At 38.4% G+C, this 22,667-nt stretch overlaps 1 protein-coding gene across 5 annotated transcripts in view; it reads right to left on the bottom strand.

The window, feature by feature from the left end:
* The window catches only part of DNAJC13 (DnaJ heat shock protein family (Hsp40) member C13), a 56,787-nt gene that overhangs the window by 27,681 nt on the left and 6,439 nt on the right, over positions 1 to 22,667 (bottom strand). For 3 of the 5 annotated variants that reach the window (XR_014228176.1, XM_082311995.1, XM_082311996.1), the window contains 22 exons: positions 21,982 to 22,062; positions 17,555 to 17,630; positions 16,913 to 17,062; positions 16,522 to 16,563; positions 15,208 to 15,408; positions 13,921 to 14,127; positions 13,734 to 13,829; positions 13,488 to 13,579; positions 12,499 to 12,665; positions 12,320 to 12,399; positions 12,074 to 12,243; positions 11,119 to 11,218; positions 10,753 to 10,860; positions 10,040 to 10,195; positions 9,223 to 9,279; positions 7,802 to 7,923; positions 6,517 to 6,592; positions 5,403 to 5,498; positions 5,107 to 5,250; positions 3,900 to 3,914; positions 3,309 to 3,391; positions 1,909 to 2,062 (listed from right to left, as the gene is read on the bottom strand). Coding sequence is in view for 4 of the 5 variants with exons in the window: in XM_082311995.1 (XP_082168121.1) it covers positions 1,909 to 2,062; positions 3,309 to 3,391; positions 3,900 to 3,914; positions 5,107 to 5,250; positions 5,403 to 5,498; positions 6,517 to 6,592; positions 7,802 to 7,923; positions 9,223 to 9,279; positions 10,040 to 10,195; positions 10,753 to 10,860; positions 11,119 to 11,218; positions 12,074 to 12,243; positions 12,320 to 12,399; positions 12,499 to 12,665; positions 13,488 to 13,579; positions 13,734 to 13,829; positions 13,921 to 14,127; positions 15,208 to 15,408; positions 16,522 to 16,563; positions 16,913 to 17,062; positions 17,555 to 17,630; positions 21,982 to 22,049 (2,460 nt within the window). In the remaining variant the exon portion in view is untranslated. The remainder of the gene's footprint in view (positions 1 to 1,908; positions 2,063 to 3,308; positions 3,392 to 3,899; positions 3,915 to 5,106; positions 5,251 to 5,402; positions 5,499 to 6,516; positions 6,593 to 7,801; positions 7,924 to 9,222; positions 9,280 to 10,039; positions 10,196 to 10,752; positions 10,861 to 11,118; positions 11,219 to 12,073; positions 12,244 to 12,319; positions 12,400 to 12,498; positions 12,666 to 13,487; positions 13,580 to 13,733; positions 13,830 to 13,920; positions 14,128 to 15,207; positions 15,409 to 16,521; positions 16,564 to 16,912; positions 17,063 to 17,554; positions 17,631 to 21,981; positions 22,063 to 22,667) is intronic. The other 2 variants (XM_082311998.1, XM_082311997.1) reach the window with 2 other exon arrangements.

Raw genomic sequence — 22,667 nt, forward strand, 5'->3', positions numbered from 1 at the left:
TACATGATGTATTCAGTGACTCGAGCTTTAATAAGTAGTTATTCTATTGCAAGATGTTTCACTCAATGTTACTACAAGTATGAAACATAAGCACAACTTAATTACTAGTTATACTTGCTATTTTGCTGGGTAATAAAAGCCTAGAGGCATCAGTATACACACCAAGAAGCTGAAGTCAAATTGCACAATGAAAGCCACCATTAACTTCAGAGCAACTACATTAAATTTAACCATGTGCCTCAATGCTCAGTGGTTTTGAGCGTTTCGCAAGCACCTCATTTAGAGGTACCTCTAACATACCACAAAAGCCGCTCTCCGCAGCGTTTTTTTCTTATCTATAGTTTGCAGGCCACTGTCATGAGACCACATAAAGTTATCTCCAGATTTGACCACAGCACAAGATACAAAGATGTCCCACTAACTAGTACACTTCCAGAGCAATCTCAAGCCACCAAACCCTTTGGCAAAGTGACAGGTTCGACAGCTGACAGAGAAGCCTTTGTCACCGCTACGTAGTTAGTTCAAATACTTACAGCATAGCTTGATAAAGTACTCATTTAAAATATTCAAAAGCAAATCTCTGACACAGCAGCTGTTCAAAGATCATGTTACAGAAGCCCCCTCAAGCCAGTCCCAGAGTATACCGGGCTGTAACTGCAAGAATGCTAGTGATACATTCTAGTAGTATAAGCCACATAGGAGTGCAAAGTGCAGGTGGGAAGCCTGTATTACTAAGTTTCAAATCTGTACTTTTGATTCTGCCCCAGTTAGTACCTCTAAAGCACAGAGATAGAGTTGGGATAGCAGATACTGTGGCACCTAGAAGTCCTGTGCCTGACCCATACCTGAAGGAAACTTTGAAAGCTAAATGGCAGTGCAAAAAATACCAATCCAAACCCAAACTTAGCTATTTACTGCATCAAGGTAAGAAGTAATCTGTAGCTGTGTGATAGGGATAAGTTGCATACATAGTTCTTTCTCCTAAAGCATCAGCCTGATGTCTTGCAATTCTTTCCAATTTGCCAGCGTAGTCAACTGAGAATTCCTCAAAAGCACCAGTTTACTCTTGTTTCACTAGTTGAAATTTGAGCAGAGGACTACTAGAAGGCTGTACTGTGACAAGGATGGCACTGGGAATATCTAAGAATATCATACAATTGAATTCAAGTGTGGCCTTACTTTGCTTTAGCGTTACATGGTAATTAAAACTGTGTGAAACCATAACAACACTGGAGATAAGAGTAGAGTACAGAAAGTGTTTATTAGCACCTTACTTGAAAACATCTTGCAAGTTGTTTTGGGAAAGCCAATTAGTACCATACCAATCGCTTTGCAGAAGCCTGAAGGGCTATTTTGACTTTAGGTACTGCTGTTCCTAGAATGTGAAAACAGTATCCTTGATTCCTAAGTTACAGAGCAGCATGGTTTTAGCCACATAACCTATTCATGGTTTGGCAACCCAGTGTTTAACAGCCCTAGGATCACTGAGACATGAAGGAAATAAAGACAAGGAACTTGCAATCAGGAAGAAGTGGCTTGTGAAACTACCCAAAACAAGTCTGATAGGGCTCATTCAAGAACAAGTATGACTTATCCTGACAACAATGTAACACCAACTCTTCTCTTTTCCTCTTAATGCAGGAAGAAGACAAGGGTTCTGACCATTGTTTCACCTCTACAGTGTCATTTCCCAGACTGAAGAGGTTTCAGTTTTGTAGAGTGACACTGGACAATAGGACCTGTTCACACCCTCAAGCCTTACCAGTTTATTCCATAGCCCCAAAAGAATTCTAGCTTGCAGTCAGGGATTGTGAACACAAGATTCACTCATGTAGTTAGAGACAGAAAAGTGAAATTTTAATTAGACATATTTTACATATGCAATTTCTCCTACAGTAGGTCATTTACCTCAAACTCCTGATGGTTCCATGAGATAACATTAGCACTACCAAGTTCTCTGTCAATATTAAATGCTCTCATCTCAGACTCAAGAGTATCTCTCAGTTCTTCCCGTGTTTTGAAGTTCCAAATCAAGTTTGATCTAGCATGATCCTGAAGAAATCTAAAAAAGAAGTTACATAGTTTGAACCCCTCAAAACATTATCTGAAAGGCAGACAAGACTCAGCTGGCAAGCTAGAGAAGATTAGCATTAGTGGACCTTAATTACAAGGCACTGAGTAGTGGTCTCTAGTTTGTTACAGTAATTATGGTTGTCCACTTGTATGGCGTTCTCCTAGTCATGGAGGTCAGCCTAGACTAAAGCATGCCTGTTGTCATCCCCTTTTGGCTCAATTGGTTATCTGCATATAGTTTATGACCAGGAGAAGTGCAAGCTATTCATCGTATCTGCCAGCAAGGACAACAAGTGAACAATAACCCAGGGCAGCAGACATGCACATACCAAATGTACGTTTTAAACAACTAACCAACCAAAAAAAAAGTAGTTCATGCAGGAAAATAGAAGTTGATGTCTCAAGTGTCACAAGACAGTCAGTGGACATTCTTCAGTGGCAGTTACAAAACAGCCTTTGGATCCAGAATGGCCGAGAGCAGCATTTTAATACTCAAATTTTAGGAGCATGCAAATCTTCCTTTCATGCAACACTTGTGCAGAATGGACTATATTTGACCTTTAAAAACATTAAGCACTGAATCAAACAGTTAGGTTTAGGGAATTTCCCCCAAGCTTGCTTTCACAGTTTGTTGAAGAGTCAAGCTTTATTAGTCCATTTAACGTAACACCCCTAGCCAAAGTAAAGTGGTGATAATCTTTTTTCAGACGGCCCTTTCCTTTTAAACTTTGAGAGTTGTAAGAACTCACAGGTAAGCAAGCTGCATTTAGGACCTGTGGCTCTTATTTGAAATCCAGTATCCATGTGTTTTCTCTTTGCCTGCCTTAAGCTCATTTTTATTCAAATTCAAGTTAAAACATCTTGAGTAGCTTACAGGTTGACGCACCAACACACTACAATGATTTTCAGTACTACTTTGCTTAGCCTTCAACATCATGCAGATCTGCACCTGCAGTTTGTTACTCTATCTTCTTTTTGATTCTAGGGGAAAAAAGGATGTAGTTTGATAACATTTGAGAAGCTTTCCAAATTCCCCCCTTTCTTAAACACAAGCTAAACCCTTAAGTATATCTTAGGATTTCATTTTTCACAAGTTCCTGTTACAAAGCACTTGCACTGTTTCAAGGCAGGCAGAAATTGGAATCAAGCCACACCAACTCAGAAGATATTAACATAAATATCCAGCCAGGTAATAATTTGTATCTGAGACCACCATACTAATCTCAGTATTTTACCTGTAATAGAAGAGATCCCAGTTTGCTTCTATTTTTATTCTTTGGCGTCGTTTCCTTAATATCACTGGTTTTTGAATAATGTTCTGCAAAAGAGCCAAGTTTAAGAAGTTAGTACAAACAGATACTCCTCATTTTTCCCTTTTAAAATAAAAAGATGGGGTTTTTTGACTTCTTCAAAAGCCACACTAAGTTAAGCCTCATTAATAAGGTCTCCTTTTCTAGCAAGTAGTAGCAACAGACTTTCACAAGTGTTATTTACACCAAGTTAAATCACACCAGAGAAACTTTCAGCTGTTTAACAAGTCATTCATTTAGAAGCAAGTTATCCCTGAGAAAAGCTTAGTTCCCATCACCATAAGCACTCATCAGCTCCAAAGCTGATGGAGGGGGAAACCCATAAGAATGCTTTGCTCTTGAAAGGAAATATCTAGAGCAAGTCACAGAAATAAGTCACAAACCTGACTTGGCCACTGAAAGGTTCCCTAGTTTGATCAAGCACAAAATCAATGTTATGCTCTACATGAGGTACCACATGCAAGCAGAAGCCTGAGCAACATAATCCACACAAGTGGCAGAGATATACAGACTCACCATATTGTTTCTGTCCTGATTGTGATGGAAAGTTGGAAGAAAAAGAAAAGGTACATTTAACAAGCTACAGCCACTGAAGTAATTCAAAGTGGTAATACCAAACTTGCTACTACCTTTTCCAAGCTACACTTGTATACATTTACTGTGAAATTAAACAGCTCAGAAATCCAGATAGAAAAATGATTGTTTAAACTCAGTATCTAGACAAGATGCTTGAAGTGCAATTTGCCCTTCCACCACCTTTTTCCACATTTCTCTATTAATACTTTGTTTTGAACCTAGTTCACCATTATTCCAGAAATATTCCCTGTCAAAATTCTGCACCAGTCTACATCAAACTTGAGCTAGATTTTACCAAGTTAAGGTTTTCCTAAATTAAAGCTTATTATTACATCACATCAAGTACAAAGACAGGCATTTTCAATACTCTGCATTGCATTGCTCTCTTCATCCTTCCTTGCATATGTAATAGTTCGGTTTATTTCCAAAATGCATAAAAACAAGCTTAGTCGGGAGACTGAAGAAAGTTAAGGGAAATGCCTCATAATTCAAAGAGTTCGTCACACAGAACATGATAATAAAATTAAAGGAAAAAGGAGACCGACAGTAAGAACTCAAGCAGTGTTTGAGCTATCCCCTTATAATATCAGATCAAAACCATCACTTATCACTTCAGTCTTAACCATGATTTTAGGTATAGTCTTATGTTGCAATCTAAGCACTGAGATACCTGTATTCAAAGTAATACTAAGCTTCTTCAAGCAAGTTCCGTAACTAAAATACTACTAGCATAAAGTACATCATTTTGGATGCCAAGAATATTCATAGTTTCTTCCAAATGTAGTTTAAAAATGAGTTTTGCCATATTTCAAGGAATTTCCTGTTCTCCTGTATAATTATCTTAGAAGAAATGCACATAAGCTGCAGTCCAGTTTGACAAGGTTGGCTAAAGCAAGAACAAGCTAAAGCTTAATACATATGCTGAAGGAATCCAATTGCCTGCTTTACATTCTCCCTGGAATCCATTTCTAACCCAAGATGAAGAGCAGCAAGAGGCAGAGAGTTTGCTAAAAGGAAGCAGAACTATGAAGTTTGTCGCATTCCTACACTTCTATTACTGTCAAACTTCCCTCCGATTTCATGGAGTTGTAGGTGTTCCTCTCTACACTTAGTCAAGTTCCTGTAACAGAGTTTCAAATAGTTTTACCTCTTTTTGAGCTATGCCCATTCTATCTCTCCAATGCATCAAGACTAGATCCACCTTTTCTTTGGCAAATTTTTCAACCTCCTTCGCAGCTTTTCCAGCCAGCCTCTGCCACTCCGGCACTTTATTAAACTTGCCATACTGATCCTGCAGAATAAATCCTATTAGTTATTTGCAGTTGCAGGTCTATCAACATGTTTGATGCAAGTCGATGCAACAGTCAAGTGTCTGTATTAGAAAAGTCACTAAGACTGTACATCTATATAAACGGAAGAGGTAAGACAGCTACATTTACTTACAGTTGCAATTTTTAAGTTATCTCTAACATGCATCCTATCGGCATCTTTTTCAGGAACAGGATCAGCACTGTCAAGGTATGCCAGCAAACCTGGTGGCTAAGAACATTTAAAGCAAGTATAAACACACATGTGGCTAATGGAACAGAAACCATCACATTAGGTAACAAGATTATTTCTTTAAATTAGAGATTTCAAAACAGAATTTATATTTTACTCTAAATCAAGTATGTAAAACTACAGTAGCTTTTTGGTTTTATTAGTGAAATGCCACCATCCTCAACAGAACCATTCAATAGAGGCACATAATTAGCTTCAGTACAGCAGAGTTCTTGCCTACATCCCATTTCCTAAAGGGGCACTTAACAAAGCTAAGGACTGCAGGAAGAAAAGAGTTAATCCTACTGCAATATTGAAGGGGATGAATACTGTAACACTAAAATCCATCTATATCCTCTGATATGGATTGAACATTGCATGTGACATTAGAGATGAGATAGTCTCATTTGACTAAGTCTTCCAGAAGATAGTGACCAAGATCAAGACAGTTTGCTCTGCCAAAAATGAAGGAACTGCTATTTTGAATTTAAAAGTTGGTATTTTTCCAGATTTGGTAAGTCCATATAACACCATTCTTTGAACTAGTTTCACTGAAGTAACTTAAGCAAGAACCTTTCAGGAGGCTGTAAGGGTGAAAAAACATGGGAAGTATCAGCTAATATATAAATTTAGCTATGTTATAAGCAAAGTTGGACAGGCATGAAAGCATAGACAGAACTGTTGCCTTAATTTCTTACTGGCACTAAGCATTAGAGGCTGTTTACTATGTCTCCCACATTTTTGGCCTTTTAATAAGGGAAAAAAAAAAGCCAGACAGCTTATTTTTAAGTTGTGTGTCATACACCATTTTTAAAAATGGCAGGAAAGTAACAGAATACTTTAAGAATCAGATGTTTTGTACTAACCATCAATATCCTTCAAACAGCAGATGCCAGGACAGACTTCCCCCTTGGAGGGGAAAGGGAATGTGTTTACTATGTAGACTATCCCAAGTTTTCTAATACTACAGGCTTTCAGGTTTTATTCTTTCCCTACTCCTTATTCCATTTTTACTCACCAAAATACGTTTCAGCAAGTTCATAGCAGTTTTGTTCTCAGCTGTCCAGAGGCCAACCAAATGTCTACTTAACTGCCTGAAAAAGCCATTGAAATTAACAAACTGCAAGTTAGTATTTTAAACAGATTTTTAGACCACTAAACTGACACCTTGAGCATGCTGGTGAAATGAAGATGAGCAAGAGCTTCGTGCTCTTGAGCAAGTAAGAGCACAAAGCATTATATTGTTCCAGTTCAAGTATATGCTTAGCATGCTTTAAAGTGTTGCCTTTAAAAAGTTCCAGTGAAGTTAGCGGAACAGTAGCAGCACATGCTTTTTGATCTAGACCTCAAAAGAACACTTGAGCAATAGAGCAGAAACTAAAACATCTAATGACCAAGTGTAAGTTCATCCAGTCAATCTTAAGTTACAGTTAGAGTCTAGAAGCTATCAAGAACTGTTAACTGCTCTACTTGAAGCTCTTACTACCAGTTATTGGCTAGGAAAGACTTTTTGGGAGCCTGCCTTCTATGCCAACTGACACTTTCTGCCAAGATTTGTCACTAGGGTTCTACTGCATTGAATTGAAGCATTGCTTACAAGCAAGTCGTAATAATAGCTCCAAACAGAACTAGTATGACAGAAGGTTTCATACTAGGTCTCTCCTGAATGACAGAGTGGCAACAAGATCCACTTGTCACTACATTGCTTAGTAATTCTAAGTCCTTCAGGAACATGCACTTAAAACTTCTATAATCTTGTTATTTTGGTGGAAATAATTGAATTATCACTCATCCTCGTCAGCATGCCCTCAAGGCCCAGTCTCAGAGCTCACAAGTTCTACTAACTGCTGAACTCATGAAATGATTTCTGTATGAGGAGACTTCTCTCTCGGGTGGGATGGGTGACCCTAACTGCATGCAAGATGTCTGAGGTGTGCACACCAGGATTTATATAGTTGTATAATAAAGCTGAACCTTTTTACACATTCCAGACATTCTACTTGCCTTTTCTTTTCCTGAATGTTTTCAGAAAAAAAATAAAAATCAAAACTTGAGCCTTTAATGAGTAACCAACCCAAGTGTCATTTTCGGGGAAAAAAAAAAAAGAAAAAAAGAAATCAAAGGTTTATTAAGTGGCTGCAGTCTCAGCTGAAGCTTGCTCTACTTGACACACACCAGCTGCCGAATAAAATATTCTCCTAAGGAACTGCAAGTTTTCTTCCCTGACCTCGCAATGTTTCTAATGTTAGCTAGGCCATTACTTAGACTTTTTAAACATAATATATCAAGTGAGACTGACATACCTATTTGTAAGCATCCTCTGATCTGTGCTTATTGTAAACATAGCAGTGTGCAAGTGACGAGGTAAGGCACCTTCACTGAGGGCAAGATCTTGCATTTTGGTAGCAATCTCTTTGTCTCCTTCCTTTGGAAACAGGGCAAGATGATTACTAAAGAAAGAATCTTAGTTAAGCTGCTTTTATCTTAGTCTACAGTTCCAAGGCCTTCTTAACCATCAATTGTGGCAACTAATATCCAAAACCCAGAAGCTATAGTATGACAGGCTTTAAGTGCAAGTTCTCAACAGCAACCGATCAAAGTTGTCGTAAAGCCACAGACCAGATAATTGGTAGTTATATCTATGAGGACAGTAACTGAATAGGGTAGGATGTATGTCTCCCATCATAGATCAGGAGGTTGGTAGTACAAGTACCACTTCCACATTGCAACTGTAAATTAGGGTTAAACAAAGAATGACAGCAACAAGTAATTGCTTGTTGCTTGACTATGGTCAACAGTAACCATTTAATAATAACTGATGCTGTTCAGTTTAGACAGCCACATGGATAAGACTGTCACTCAGTTGAGATACATTGGTTGCAATGAACAAAGAAAAAGCTTTCACTGCATTTTTACTTGCCCATGTCCCACTATAGTTCAAATGACAGAAGTGGTAATAAACAGCATAGCAACTTTTAGCTATCAGGCATGTCAATGGAAACTTGCAGATTTATAATACCTCTATTTCAAGTGTTCATTCACTTCCATTCCAAGAAAGTACTAGATGCATTTCAGATGTATAAGCCATTGTGATACAATGAGGCACTAACTTTAGCCCTGAATTTCAATACAGGAAGTGTCGAGAGTCAGTTAGCAAGGTCACCCTGCAACAATCATGAGCAGCCCTGGAGAAGTATGGACTTGGCCCATACATCACGTGGTATGGAAACTAACAAAGCCAAATCATTCTTTTTTGAAGCAGAAAGAGCAAGAACAGAGGCTGACATTACTAGTCTGCTCCAGGACACTACTGCCTGCTAATCCCAGTCCTTCTCCATCTGGCAATGCATCCCAAGAAATATGGCCTCTCCTCCTTGAGAGGCCCTCTTTAACATGCAGAAGCCTGGTGGCTCTGAGATGTGTGACTGAGCTACAAACAACATTAACAGCCAAACCTTGACCGCAGTATGAAAACATGCAAGGCACTACCTAATGTCCCAACTCGCATGCCTGCCAAACCCCCAAGTGTAAGATAAAGCAAGTTGCTATATTAAACCACTCACAATTAAGCAGGTGTTTTGCTCCTCACCTTCCCCCTTCCCCCTACCCCGCCCCCCCCCAAGAAAAGCTAATATAACAAACTTCTATTGGCAAGCAACTGCACTTCTGAAATAGACAATACATATTTAGTATGCTATCCCAGGTAACATTGATAAAATCTCACCTCTATTATTGCCTTCATTACCAAACCTGCTCCTTTCACAATTGCCATAGAAGGGTGCTAAAATAGAACATTGACAAAATAATTATCCAAGTGCAAGATTTGAAGATTAGATCATCTGTGATTTAGTTTCCTTAACTCATCTATGTGGCTATTCTACCTCCAGTTCTGGGCAAAAGTTAATCTTTCAGTTTTGCAAAAGCTAGCCCCAGGAAGAGTTCCTATCCTATACCTTTAACCAAGAATTTCTCATGCAAGTATCAGGTGGACTTCTTGGCACTGAACAGCAGTATATACCAGAGAAGCTGGAATCATGCTGGGGAAACTGACACAAGCTGACACTAATCAAGAAGCAGAAGAGCACACTGTTTTTACAGAAAGAAAGCACCAACATTTTAGCTAAAAATCCTAGAATTCCTGCAGGTTTACTACTGAAGAGGATGTTACTCTTGTTTTGTGACTTTTAACTCTCATTTACTCAGAGAGAAACAAAAGGTGGCTGATTCTCCAAGAAAGGAAGGTCTGTGCATCTGCTGAATCTAGCTTAACATTTAACTGGTATTTTGAAGTGTTTCTAGAAACAAGTCTTAGGCAGTCTATTCTACAATGATTTGGCATATCATTCACTATAGAATAACCTCCTCAATCTAATATCTGAAGGTAAAGTAATACACCACTAAAAAACTCAAAGTAGAACAGGTTTAAGCACATGAACCAGCTGAACAGTAGACAAATTTGTCTTTCAGGAGAACAAGAAAAAGTTTATGTTCACTGACTACTTAAGGCTTCTGATAATAATAAAAGAAATATGAAATCTTACCTGAAAGAGCTTAAATAGCGTTCTTCCATTAGATGCCACCATTTCCAACAACATGTCAAACTGCTGCCCTTCAGTAGTCTCACTATATGGAGCACATAGGGCAAATGTCAGGAAGTCCAGAAGCGAACTAATTACGAGGGCACCTGTCCCATGATCCTGAAATTAGGAAGACAGGTATGTAATACAGATACAGTGTTTCTCCCCCACCCGAGAGTACTCATGTAAGTTTTATTCAGTACTCATGATGCTGCAGGTGCTCTTCCCTGCCATACCATGAAACAGTCTGCAAACAAAAATTACAAGTTTAAAATATGCCATTACTCTGAGTATGGCAATACTCTGGTAAAGTATTGGCTCCTAGAGCATATCAGACACTCATGACCTCGTATACTAGTGTGCTGCAAATTACTTTATTTTTAATCCCCTAAGTACCAGTTTACACTATCCTCTTAGTAAAAAGGAACACCCAGTTTCATACTAAACATGCAAACCTTTGTTGCATGACAAGTTGTGCAGTATAGACAACTACATTCTAACCTGTCAAGATCCAAACCTATTTAGAACAAGCTTCAGTGCCAGACATAGCTTCTTTAAGTGCCTTTCCTAATTGCTATGGAAACACTTCTGTCATACTTGACTATATCTCTGAATATATTTGTACCTGCACTTGAAGTGCAGAAAATACAGCTATCTGTTTTCAAAATTTGACTTACCACATGGGAATTGAATTTCTCTAATAGATTTTCTAGAAACTTCTTTGAAGAAAGAAGAGAAGCTTTGTTCAACTGCTCCTGCCTCAAGTCGTAGTCATCATGCATGGGCTATAAAAAAAAAAAAAAAAGCACTAAGCAGTCACATTTCAACCCCCAGTTCTTAACAGCTGTAGTCCAAAAGCCACACTCTGAAACGATAAAAAGCACATCCTACTTCAAGTTCCAGTTCAGCAGGAAATTACTGTGCCACAAGTTACTTCATGTTTGAGCACAATGCAAGCCAAAGGGCAGTTCCTATTTCCACATCTTTCAGTAGACTGAATTTCACACATTCCAAAGTGAAAGAATCTGCAATTTAATACTTACACACATAAGAGCACAAAGCATGTCAATAGAGGCATGGGTTACTCCATCATTGTTCCTTTTGAGGGCTTTCACAACCTTCACTCCTAATCGTTCTCGAAATCTTTTGAAACGAAAGCAAAACCATCAAGATTAGAGAAGAAACAGAAATCTTGGTTTTAAGATAAAAGTCCAATCAGGGACCAAAAGTGGCCTGCTTCCAGTGCATTTGGCAAGCCAGTACCTTGACATTTACATAAATTTGAGATTCCTTGGTAGGAAAACATTAATATTGACTTCACTTAACAAAACGCCAAGAGCATGTTCAAAACAAAGACATATTTCCATAGTTACAGGATAGTGATAGTACAGGACACTACTCACAAAGAAACACAACTTATAAAGGTCTCAGACTAAGTGCGTATGTTACTCTTCACATCATTCAGTTGCCCTATAGTCCACAGTCAGAAATATTCCAAAGACTTTTTCATTTTCACAAGAACATCAGGCAGTTTTTCTGCCTCCTTATGTTATCCAATTAAGACACAAACTCCAAGCAGCCTGTACTTACTGTAGGAGTACAACTCCCTAACATCAAGTTCTATTTTGTGTTGAACTGAAGATAGCGATGGCATCAACATACTTTAAGAATGAAGAACTGCCTACTTCAAGGACAGATGAAGGTGCTTTTTAGAAGTTTTTCACTAGGAAAAACATTAAACCATATTTTACTCAAGGCAGAGAGTATTTAGTAAAGGAAGAATTGGCTTTACATACTAATGATCATTTGGGATTCTCAATTTACATTAAAGCCTGACAACAGCCTCATACTACTGGAAGCAATTGTGTACAGAGTCTTCCAGTCTTTTTCAGAAGTGAGGCTTAACTCCAATTCTCAGTTTTAAAGATAAGACATCATCAAAAGCTCAAGAACTGTTTTCACCTACTACTTCCAAGCTTGAAGAAACTTCTCACTTACTTTGGAAGCTGAGTAAAGGCAAGGAAGCCTGCTTTTGAAGCCACTAGTCGTCTTACTGCTTGGAATTGGCTTTCAAGCTCTGCATTAGATGCTGCAATATCTCCCTCTTGTGAGAGCAACGCTGTTATGGCATTATTAATGAGTTTCTCCTTGTTTTCTGAGAACAGACCCTGGTTAAGAAACAACAATTAATATCTTTATGCATTAACAACATCTTAAGAGGATGGGCAGAGGATTTATGCTTACATCTTGTGTAACCGCATGTAGTACCCCACTGTAGGAAATGTTAGCATTGAACCTGAACACAGCATCTGCAAAGTTACCATCTGGAAGAAGACATAACAAAAGTTAAGTGCACAGTATCTGGCTAAATATCTGGATGCTTTAAAGAGCACTCTAAAACCATGTAATAAGCATTAGCTTACTTGGAGGAGCAGCCAAAAACCTCAGATGAAGGCTCTCTACTTCTTCATCTACAGGCATACTGAGTAATCCCCAACGCTGGCCTTTGTGTGTAGAAGTCATTTTCACACAGACATCTCTATTACCAGAAGCTCTCACTCCATCCAACAAGCTAGCCAGGAGAGAATCTCTGGGTTGGGAGAAAGACATATGAATACAATTTAGATCAGAAAAGTGATGCCAAAGAACAAAGTTATAAAAAAAAAAAAGGGGGGGGGGGGGGGGGAGGGTGTGTGGAATCAAGCACAGAATGAAAGGCAGCACCAGCGTTAGTAAGAGATCCCAAGCATTGCCAACAGCTACACCTCTGGAAGAAGCCACTAACTTTCAAGTGTTCCTTTATTCACTGTAAGAACAAAGCTGTCTTACACCCAGTATTGCCAGCTGCAGCCTTTCACTGAAAGGATCAACTCTAGATTATCTGTTAATGAGTTACACATCTTGTGAGCCAGTTCATCCCTGTGCCTTCTGCAAAACCTAACTTAGCAGGATTAGACTGCATTATAACTGCAAGTGCACCCAGGGACTATTCTGTTGGTTGTTTTAAATAGAATCAACTAAGACCATTTCAAGCAGACAGCTCAAAGGGTTTACAGCCTTCACATTTCTATATCACTTAAATTGTGGTCTCTTTCCTTCTCTCAGATATAGTGCTTCACCAAGTACAACATACAGAACAACACTCCTTATGAGAAACAGGCTGTATCTAACTGTCCAACACCTTTACATGTTCATCAGAAAACTTCTGGACAGATCTGCTTAAAGTTGGGATGAAGGTAGAGGGAAGAGATTTATATCCTGTAACAAATATTGATTTGTAAATGGTAGGCCGCTAGAATAGCAAGGCTTCGAGTTAACAGTTCCAAGGGTCAGAGTGTACAGAAGCTGAGCAACTAGAAGCACTGTAGTGGCAACTTCCATTGCATTTACAACCCACAGGAGCTCCAGTTACCTTTCTGTTGAAGAGTATTTCCGAATTTGTCCTTTGATAAATTCAATGGTAAAAAGCTGGGGGTTTTCACAGTCACATACTATTGCAAATATCTAAAAATAAGAGATAAGGATCATATTCATGAAGCAGTATTATTTATCTGCTCTAGAAACTGAGGCCATCTTAAGTATACTATGGAATTCCTACTATTTTCATCTTTTAGAGCTTCTATTTGAAAAAGTGGTATTGAGAAAAGTTGCCTCTTACCTCGCCTAAAGGTTTCAAAGTTGCAATGTTATAGGTAGCTGGATCCCGTTCAACTAAACAAGCTTCTGTAAGAGCCAGTACTCTTTTCACAGGTTCCTTAAAAAAAAAAAAAAAAAAGGCAGCATGTTAGGCAATAGAAATCTTAGTACTTAATAAGAACCAAGTAAGTTCAGTTTGATACCCTTACCAGGTGTCTCGGTGTTATTTTCTGAACAACAAACTCTGCTAAAGATGTTACAGATTCGTCGTTGCTGTATTTTCCAAAGCGAAGATTCAAGTATTGCTCAAATTCTAGGGATTCTTTCCTTATCCGCAGAGAGATACCTATGAAGTTGCCAGCATGCTCTATTGCACTTTTGATAATTTCCTCCCTCTGCTCAGATGCAAACAGGTGCTGCAAGTTTTGACAAGGAAAAAAACAGGTGAAAAATATGGCATAGCTCAAGAAATCACAGTTCCATAAGTAATTCTCCACTATATACCTAGCAGTAGAGAATCTTCCTAGCAGCTAGGCTTGCCTTTGCTAAGTGCATAGTATAAAGAGAAGAGCTTTTTATTACTCAAGAGATGCACTATGAAGTTTTTATTTCCCTTTCAAAAAAAAAAAATCTATAGCAGCTATTCCTAAAGGATACCCTGCTATACATTAGCATGCCATTAAAGGTCTGCATGACCTGCCTGTCCACCCTTGGCAACAGCCTGGCAGGACTGAGGAGCCAGAGAACCACAGTGGTAGCCTCAGCTGCTATCTGTAAGGGCTGCTATCCAGCCTTGCTAGGCAAGGTTAGGGAAGCTCTAGAGAATCAATTAAATATTGCCAGTTTTACGCCAGAGAAAAGCATGCTGCGGTACAAAAGATGTGGAAACCCTGATCTAGAGGGCAGAGTCCTATTTTGTTAGTAGTGACTGAGGTAGCTATATTTACATTAGTAACCATGAATTAATTCTTAAAGATCTGTTTCAGCTGCTTGCAATATAGTACACAGAAACTCTTTCAAGATTTTGAAACCAACGTTACACTGCAGTATTTCCCAAGCAAAGCTGCTGAATATCAGATCACAGGCCTAAAAAGGAAGCATCACCGCTGATCGATCTATTTCTGAATAGAATCCCTCCACCAGTTACGCAGATTAGTAATACTGCCTGTCACTTCTGTAACTGAGAAATGTCAAGAAACTCCATGTCCACATTGCATTCCTATTCAACTATCGAAATACAAATAACTGGATATTTTATGCTCTGTAGTCTTTAAACATGCAATAAGCAAAAAAACCCCACACATTGCTCTCAAATGTTTTAACTAATTTCCTGTGGAAAATAGGTTTTAAAACCTGTCCACAAGCCTTGAGGCTCCACAGCTGGGTCTCAAACATGCACATACTTATATGCTCAAAGTATGTTGAAGCTTCATTATTACATATGCAGCTATAAACATCCTAAGCACCATACCTAGATGCTTTGTTTTAGTACTCACCAATCTACTAAATCCTCCGTAGAGGATACAGAAGCCTCCCTGATAGCCAGCAATATCAACAAAGCCTTCAATGTTTCTGTAGTCATAGGAGCACAGGACTTTATTTGTTGCAGGATCAATTTGGTCAACACCTCCAGGAGTCACCTCCAGAATCACAGGTTTCCTCGTATCACTCCAGTGATGTTTATAGCAGTTATACCTCTGCAGAGAGAGCTACTTTTAGACATCTAAGCACACACACTCCTTTACTACACAGCAATAGTTCTTTTCTAATCTAGTAAACAGTGTGGGTGTAAAGTTCAAAAAAATTGTATAATTTCCCTTAATGCTCTCATGTATGTTAAGAACACTATGAATCAAATGAAAGTAGCTGTCTACTGACAAAGAAGTCACAGCCTAAACAATGCAAACCCAAAAGAGCCACCCCAAAAGGGAGTAAGTTTCTCTTGCTGCAGAAGGTGGCCTACTCACAGGCTACACGCACCATGGTTAGACAAGGAAATAGCTATTGCACCAGGTGCTGTTATTCAGCTAATCAAGACTAAATTAAGGTAAAACTTACCACTATACTGCAAGTTTTTCACCTCCTGCAGTCATATTCCATCACAAATACAGACTTACTGAAATCGGCAAAAGTTAGAGGTCTGTTCTAAACTATAGTAAGACAAAGGGAAGCCCCATATTCCAGCGGTGTTACTATGCTCATCACTGAAGATTTATTCCATGCAATGCTTTAAATTACTTTAAGTGCTATCTTCTGTGACCAGAAGACATAAAACCAAAGTCCAGCTCTGTATATTGCCTTGCTTATTACTATAGTACCAAGACTTATTAAATGTCAATCTTGTCTTTAATCTGACCTACAGGAATCCTCCTAGGAAACATCCTGAACACTTGATGTGGGAATATTGTTATGTGGAAAACTATTTAGAGTCAGAAAGTAAAATGCTGGAAGTAGTAAACATTGAATAATGAATGAAAGCTTATGTTTTTCTTCTTCCTTCTCTCCAAATAAGAACCCCATGTGGCAAAGTCCTTTATTTCAGCAGTTACATTCAGAGGCTTTAAGTGTACCACCATGAGGCTCAGGCCAAGTGAAGAGAACTCAAATACTTTACTGTTGAAAAGGTTCCCATTGCTTTTGACCAAACTCTTAATTTTCTCATCTCAAAGCAAGACTTCAGATCCAAATTTACAAAAGCTATTTTAGGCAGTGCATATAGCACAAGCATAACATACATGAACACAGTAGAAGTTTAAGTCTCTAGATCATTTCATTAAACTGTACATGATCCAGACAAGCCAAACACTTACCCGTCCTGTGATTTTTCCTTCTGAGAAGTCTGTCCTGAATCTCTGTTTTTAAAAAAGTTAACCATGAATGAATGCAAGCGATAGCCAATCTATCCAGAAAGTCTACATTTAAGCTGACCCTGTTTTAAGGGACTTGAGCTAAGCCTTTTTGAAGACTCACCATTCCACTGCAGTTTAATATATTCAGTATTTGTAGCTTTACTTGCTATTTAAGAAACATGCACTAGTTGCTGCAACTGACACTAGACCAAGCACATTAATAGAACAGCATAAAAGACAACTTGCTTTCCTACTTTTTAGGTAAGGAAAGAAAGCATAGTAAGCTACCACAAATGATACTGATAACCAAGTACTTACTGCATGCTCGAAGGGTGGGGTGGAGGAATCTTACCAGTGCCTCTGTAAGGAGTTCTGTTCTGTGCTCTGTGGAAAACTTAAGAGTTTCGGACTTTTTTCCACTCCCCTTGCGAAAAGTGAGACTAAATTCTGTTCCTTGTCCTTTTCCAACAGGAGAAATACTACAGATATCTCCATAAGGCCACTAGACAATCGAAAGTAATTAGGTTATACTGTTAGTAACTTTAAAGCTACATCTCCTCCACTTAAAAACCCTTAGTACCTATAATAACTGAGTTGCTGTAATGAGACTATAGCTACCATGCTACGTGACAGCTTTACCTTGAGCTTCCTGTTTGATACTCTGCAAAGTAAGCAAGTGTCCTGACTCCCTTCAGGGACATAGCCTTACAGTGATCAAACTTATCCCAGTTCATTCAGAACAGCACACACACTACTTACTAGCCAAAGACGAATTGCCTAACGGTGCAGAAACTACTGGATATTTTTAGAGTTAGTGAAGGCAACACCAGTTTTCTGCTATGTGTGCTTTTGCAGCAGCTGCCATACCTTCTGGTTTTACTGAGATCTTGTCAGACTAGATAGTTTCTGAAGATTGAACACCATTATTCACTCTGGATAGTGAACATAAGTCAGAAATCAACTCAAAATAGCTCTGTTAAAAAATGATAGTTACCTGATTTGTAACTTCTAGTGTGTTGGGATTGTATGTGGTGATGGCATGAGTTCCAACTGAAAAGACTCGTTTATACCTAGAATACAGAAGAGTGTTAGTTTCTCCAGAACTCACAGAAAAACCCTGTTGAACAGCAGAAATTATGTTAAGAAGCTATATACAAGTCAGTGTTAGGAAATGGATATGGAATTTTCTTTAAGCTGTTAGTTTGCAGTTTACCCTTACAATATGTTAAGCTCCTCTGTTCTACATATCCATAAAGGGGGCATGCAAGTTAAATACTACTAAATATAGTTCCTTATACATATCTTTTCCTACATAATTGGCCAAGTCAGGAACAAAGACTCTTGGAACTTGCACTGGAAAGTACTATCAGACCAGAATAAATTCTAAAAAGGCTACACAGATAGGAAAAAAGATATTCCTGCAATACTCTAAAGCCCCTGTCTGCAGCTCTCTCAGACAACAGTTGTAATGTGAAATAATCCAGTTTACACACCTGGTCACAATAGTGTAACAAGTCAAAGCATTACTATGCCCAAGCCTAATTTTCTTCACCTTGAGGAAAACTAAAGACTATTAAACTCAGAAAGACTCAGATCACTGAAGCTACAGTTCAATACGCAGCTCATCATTGTACATCGATATCTCAGATATGTTAACTGCCATAGTGCTTAAAGAACCGCTGTAGCAAGGTAGCTGCTTGCATTTCAGGCATATCAGAAACAAGCCGTAGTGAGCTAAAGCTATGAAATTTAGATGCATCAAGTGCAAAATGGAAGTCTTACCATGGTTTCATTTCCTAGACAAACTTCATAGCATATTCCGAACCAACTCCTTATATAGAAACTATTTACATATTTCTGAATCAGAAAGTTTTGCAACATAACTAACCAGAGTTTGAAACAGTAGATTATTGCTAATCCCTTACTACTTGTACAAACTTCTTATTCTAGTGTACTTCTATCTGGAAGCACATCCTGCCCAGAAAGTCAAGCCAGACCTGAACCAGAGCAGTTCTAGTAACTATTCTCTGACCAAAGAAACAGGATCTGAACATGGATGCCTTTCTCAAACCAAATAAAACCACTGTGGGTAGTTGTCCATATTAAAACTGATTCAGTGTAGCAGTTCAAGTTTCGGTTCTGGGTAAACTGTGGGTTTGCTCGGGAAAGAGCAGGATAGGGTCAATCAGACGGCCGACTAACTAATCTGGATCTGTGCCATACTAGACACTGCATCAAGCAGCAGGTCTTTTCTTCCCTCTTTCTCTGCATTCTTGTGCTGCAGTTCCTTCTTCTCACTTCCCAGGTCTGCAACACAAGCCATCATTTCTGCCTAAGGTCAAACTTTGCATGGGCTTCAGATATATTAAGAGCTGCTCCCTCATGTTATTTGACCTGTCCTCCCTGGTCTCATAATAGCAAGGCCAAGAGTATCCGACACAGTCAATCTCACAAACCTCATTCCCAACCATTTTCCATTATTATTCAGACAAACTGGTACAAGTTCAAGCCATTGCTGGCCCAAAGGAGTTTATCTAGGAATTAAAGCAAGTGCTTATTTTCTTCAATGCTTAGAAAAATCTGTAATATTGAAGCAGCCTGCCACCTTAAAGATGCTTAATCTATTTGAAAAACCTATTTGTTTTTCCACAGAGTTGAATTTTCCTTATTTAAGATGCAGGTCAAGAGAAGTTGTAGTAATGAAGCAGAACATCTGAAGTTACTCTAGCTGCTAATAATTTCACTATATTCAGTCTGTCAAAGAACATTCCAGTTCTTGGATCATAAGAAAACCAACTTTTGAGCAAACCAACTGTTCCCTCTCCTCTTGTGGCACAATTTAGGTAGGTGTTCTGTCTTGTATTGATTTACAAATAAGGCTTGTTTATGCTGTTCTAAAGAACTTAAACTTATCACAAGTAATAAGCACTTTATTACTTCTTTAAGGTTTTTTTTACTCAACATATTAAAGAGCTTCACAGTGCTTTGTGGCAGAATAGGGATCTGCAATGATCACACAGAATTGAAAAAAATCAGCTTCCAAATGTTATAGCCCCTTCCTTTTCTCCCCTCACACTCAAGCCAGCATTTCAAGATCTAGGAAGCATATTTATTATCCAGCACTCTTAATACGTGATGTGACAAGGAACACAAGACAGAACAGCAGATTTATCGAGTTACCACTTCCTTCATCTTCTCTCCCTAGGCAAATTCAGAAGACCCAAGTCTTGTTGCACGAACAGAGGAGACTCAGAAATGAGTTCTTACACATGGCCTAAACGTACTCTTGTCCAGAACCTCACCTTTAAATATGTAGAAAAGTATTTATACCGCCAGGCCTTGAAGACTTGACCATTAATTATCTCTCAAACTACTCTGCAGCACAGTCTAATGCCAGGCTGTTGAGAAGAAGAATTTGAAGCAAATGTCCTCTTCCCAGTAAAAAGGCTAATGCCTATTCACTAGTTTCTTTGAAGCACTACAGAAGTCAGAAGTTACACTCTTTTTAGTCAGGATGAACCTGGTAGATTAATTTTATACCACCACACTCAAGAGTAAGACAGTGTTCGTTAATTTTACAGAACTACAGATCGACACTGGAGCTTCATCATCTGTACTAGTAGAAAATACTTCAACTTCCATGCACACAGCCCATATTCAGCAAAGTGACAAATCATATGAATCGTCAAAGTGATTCAGGCTCATTTAGCACTACACTAAGTTACTGCTTTTTTTTTTTAGGTTATCCATAGATTATACTGAGAATGTATAACTATGAACTGAGTGGACTTAATATTCAAATACAAGCTAAAAGCCATATCAGCTTATTCTGCAACACAACAAGAGGCAACTACTGACTAAATACTCCTTTCCCCTTCATTATGTGAGAAGTACAGTGCCACTGAGTTTTTAAACTAAGCCTCTGTTTTAGACTTTAGACTTTAGACTGAGTTTGAAGTTCTGTAAGACTTCATAGTTTATCAGAACACTACCATCAAAGTTCAACATCATATTACTCTTAACTTCAACAGCTTGCATCATGTAAGAACAGGCTTTAAGGGAAGGCATTGGGCAGGAGAAGCAATCCGAGTTCTACGTATTTAATTTCCACCAAGTGGCTCAAATCATATGCACGCCAAATTTGCACATGTGCCACAGGAACTTCAGAGGAAGAGACCAGATACTTTCTGTTGGGCAACAGAAAGATTAAGACGGACAAACTGTTCTAATGTTCTACCCCAATGTAGTATCTTATTATTACTAAAGGAAATAGTTTATTCATGAATACCCCCACAAATCCAAATCTTAACTCAGGTAAGACCCAATTTATACAAGTATTGGCTAGGATTCTAATGACATCAAACTAAATATTAAACTATATTTCAAGTCAATCAAGAATCTGTCTTTGTAGAGGAAAGATTTTTGCCCTCAGACAACTGCTCAGTCTACTCTGGACTCTGAACTACCCAGGGCTTTAATTTTTGCTCACAAAAAGGCAGGGAGCTCTTTGATTAGACACTGAAGCAATCTCATGATTCTTCTAAACACAACGGAGAAAGATCTGTGGCTGTGGCTGCCACTCCTTGCAATCCCATCCTCCTTTCCTTCCCAGCATTCCCAATCTTTGGTAGGAAGAATTCATGAAGTATCTATCAGCAGACAGCCAAAAAAAAAAAAGCTAGTTTCAATTTACTGGTCAAACAGATTCATACATCACCTCTCAGTATAATCATTAGAATAAAGCAGTACTTATGCTCCTGAGGTGCAGACAACATACCCTCTTTGTTCTGTTGATGTTTAAGTAGCAAGGAAAAATCCCAGTTCCACAGCATTACTATGCATGTGAGAAGGAACAATGGGTAAGGATACCAAAGAAAGTCCTATGAAGCTTTAAAAGGTATGCATAACAGCTGACTTCAAACACAGTATAACAGATACCAGTTATGCTAGTTTAATGGATAGGTTTTTTAGAAGTTTCCTAGCTTTTGCAGACAGAAGCATCACTGAAAATTCATTTTTAGATCCAAGACCCCCATTAGGGATGAAGTTTATTTCTAGTAACAGAAGTCTTCAAATAATCTCAGTTAGTAGTTTAACAGCTAATCTATTACACAACATGTTAAGTATATGCATGGACTAGTGACCCTCATCTAACAGAGTACATAAGACATTACTCCTCCAAGAACCCTTTCTGAGAAGAAGCGTTTCCACTTTAACATTAGTGCTTTATATAGTAAGTTCCAGAGACTCAGAAGCTGAGTAAGCCAGGTGGTCCATTTCAGAGCTACACTGAAGTGTGGGAACATGTGCAGAGGAAGGCTAAAACACAATGTTTAAAATTCAAATTGATTCTAGTGAAGATGCATTCAGTTCAGAGAAAAAGCCCCAAACTTTAAAAAACCCAAACTTTAAACTACTTACTTTCCCCTCCATGAATGTTTTGTTGTGTAGAAACAAGCAAGATCTCTGTTTTCTCTAATTATATTCATTCTGTGCCAAGACCTGAAAACAAGAGAGACACCCTGTTAGTACTCATGACTTTCATTTAAAACCAAAGTTCACTAATCATCAATATGCTTCAAGACAAAGACACTTTGGTTTTAAACACTCAAGTCACTGCTTTGTCAATTCCACGCAAAAAAATATTAGGAATGCTAATGTTTATCAAACAATGCATGGACTAAGTTGCACATGGAGTTGAACATGAATTATTAGTTTCCCCACTGATTTTGTTACACTAGTTACTCTTTAACAGTACCAGGGTATAGTAATTTATGCCCCATTATTTGTCATATTATTGCAATCACACTACTTTTACTGCATCTCTGCACATTCAGATTCAAGTGTATTTTATGTCATCTCCAGAATGCGTAACTCCTGAAAATTGTGTAATATCAAAATGATTTGAGTACCCTGCATCCATAACTCCAGCTAAGCCAGACTCCTATTGTGATTTTTAAATAAACAGCAAGGAGAAACCTGGATAGACGAAACAGCTTATTTTCCAGCCTGAAATGGAATTTGAAGTTGAGAAACTTACTTATTAGCCAAGCATTGTGATTAAAAGGCTAAGTACCCTTTCTGTGCTGTAAAAATTTAAGCAATCC

This window comes from Platalea leucorodia (assembly GCF_965183815.1).
Source record: "Platalea leucorodia genome assembly, chromosome: 1".
NCBI classification, from domain to species: Eukaryota; Metazoa; Chordata; class Aves; order Pelecaniformes; family Threskiornithidae; genus Platalea; species Platalea leucorodia.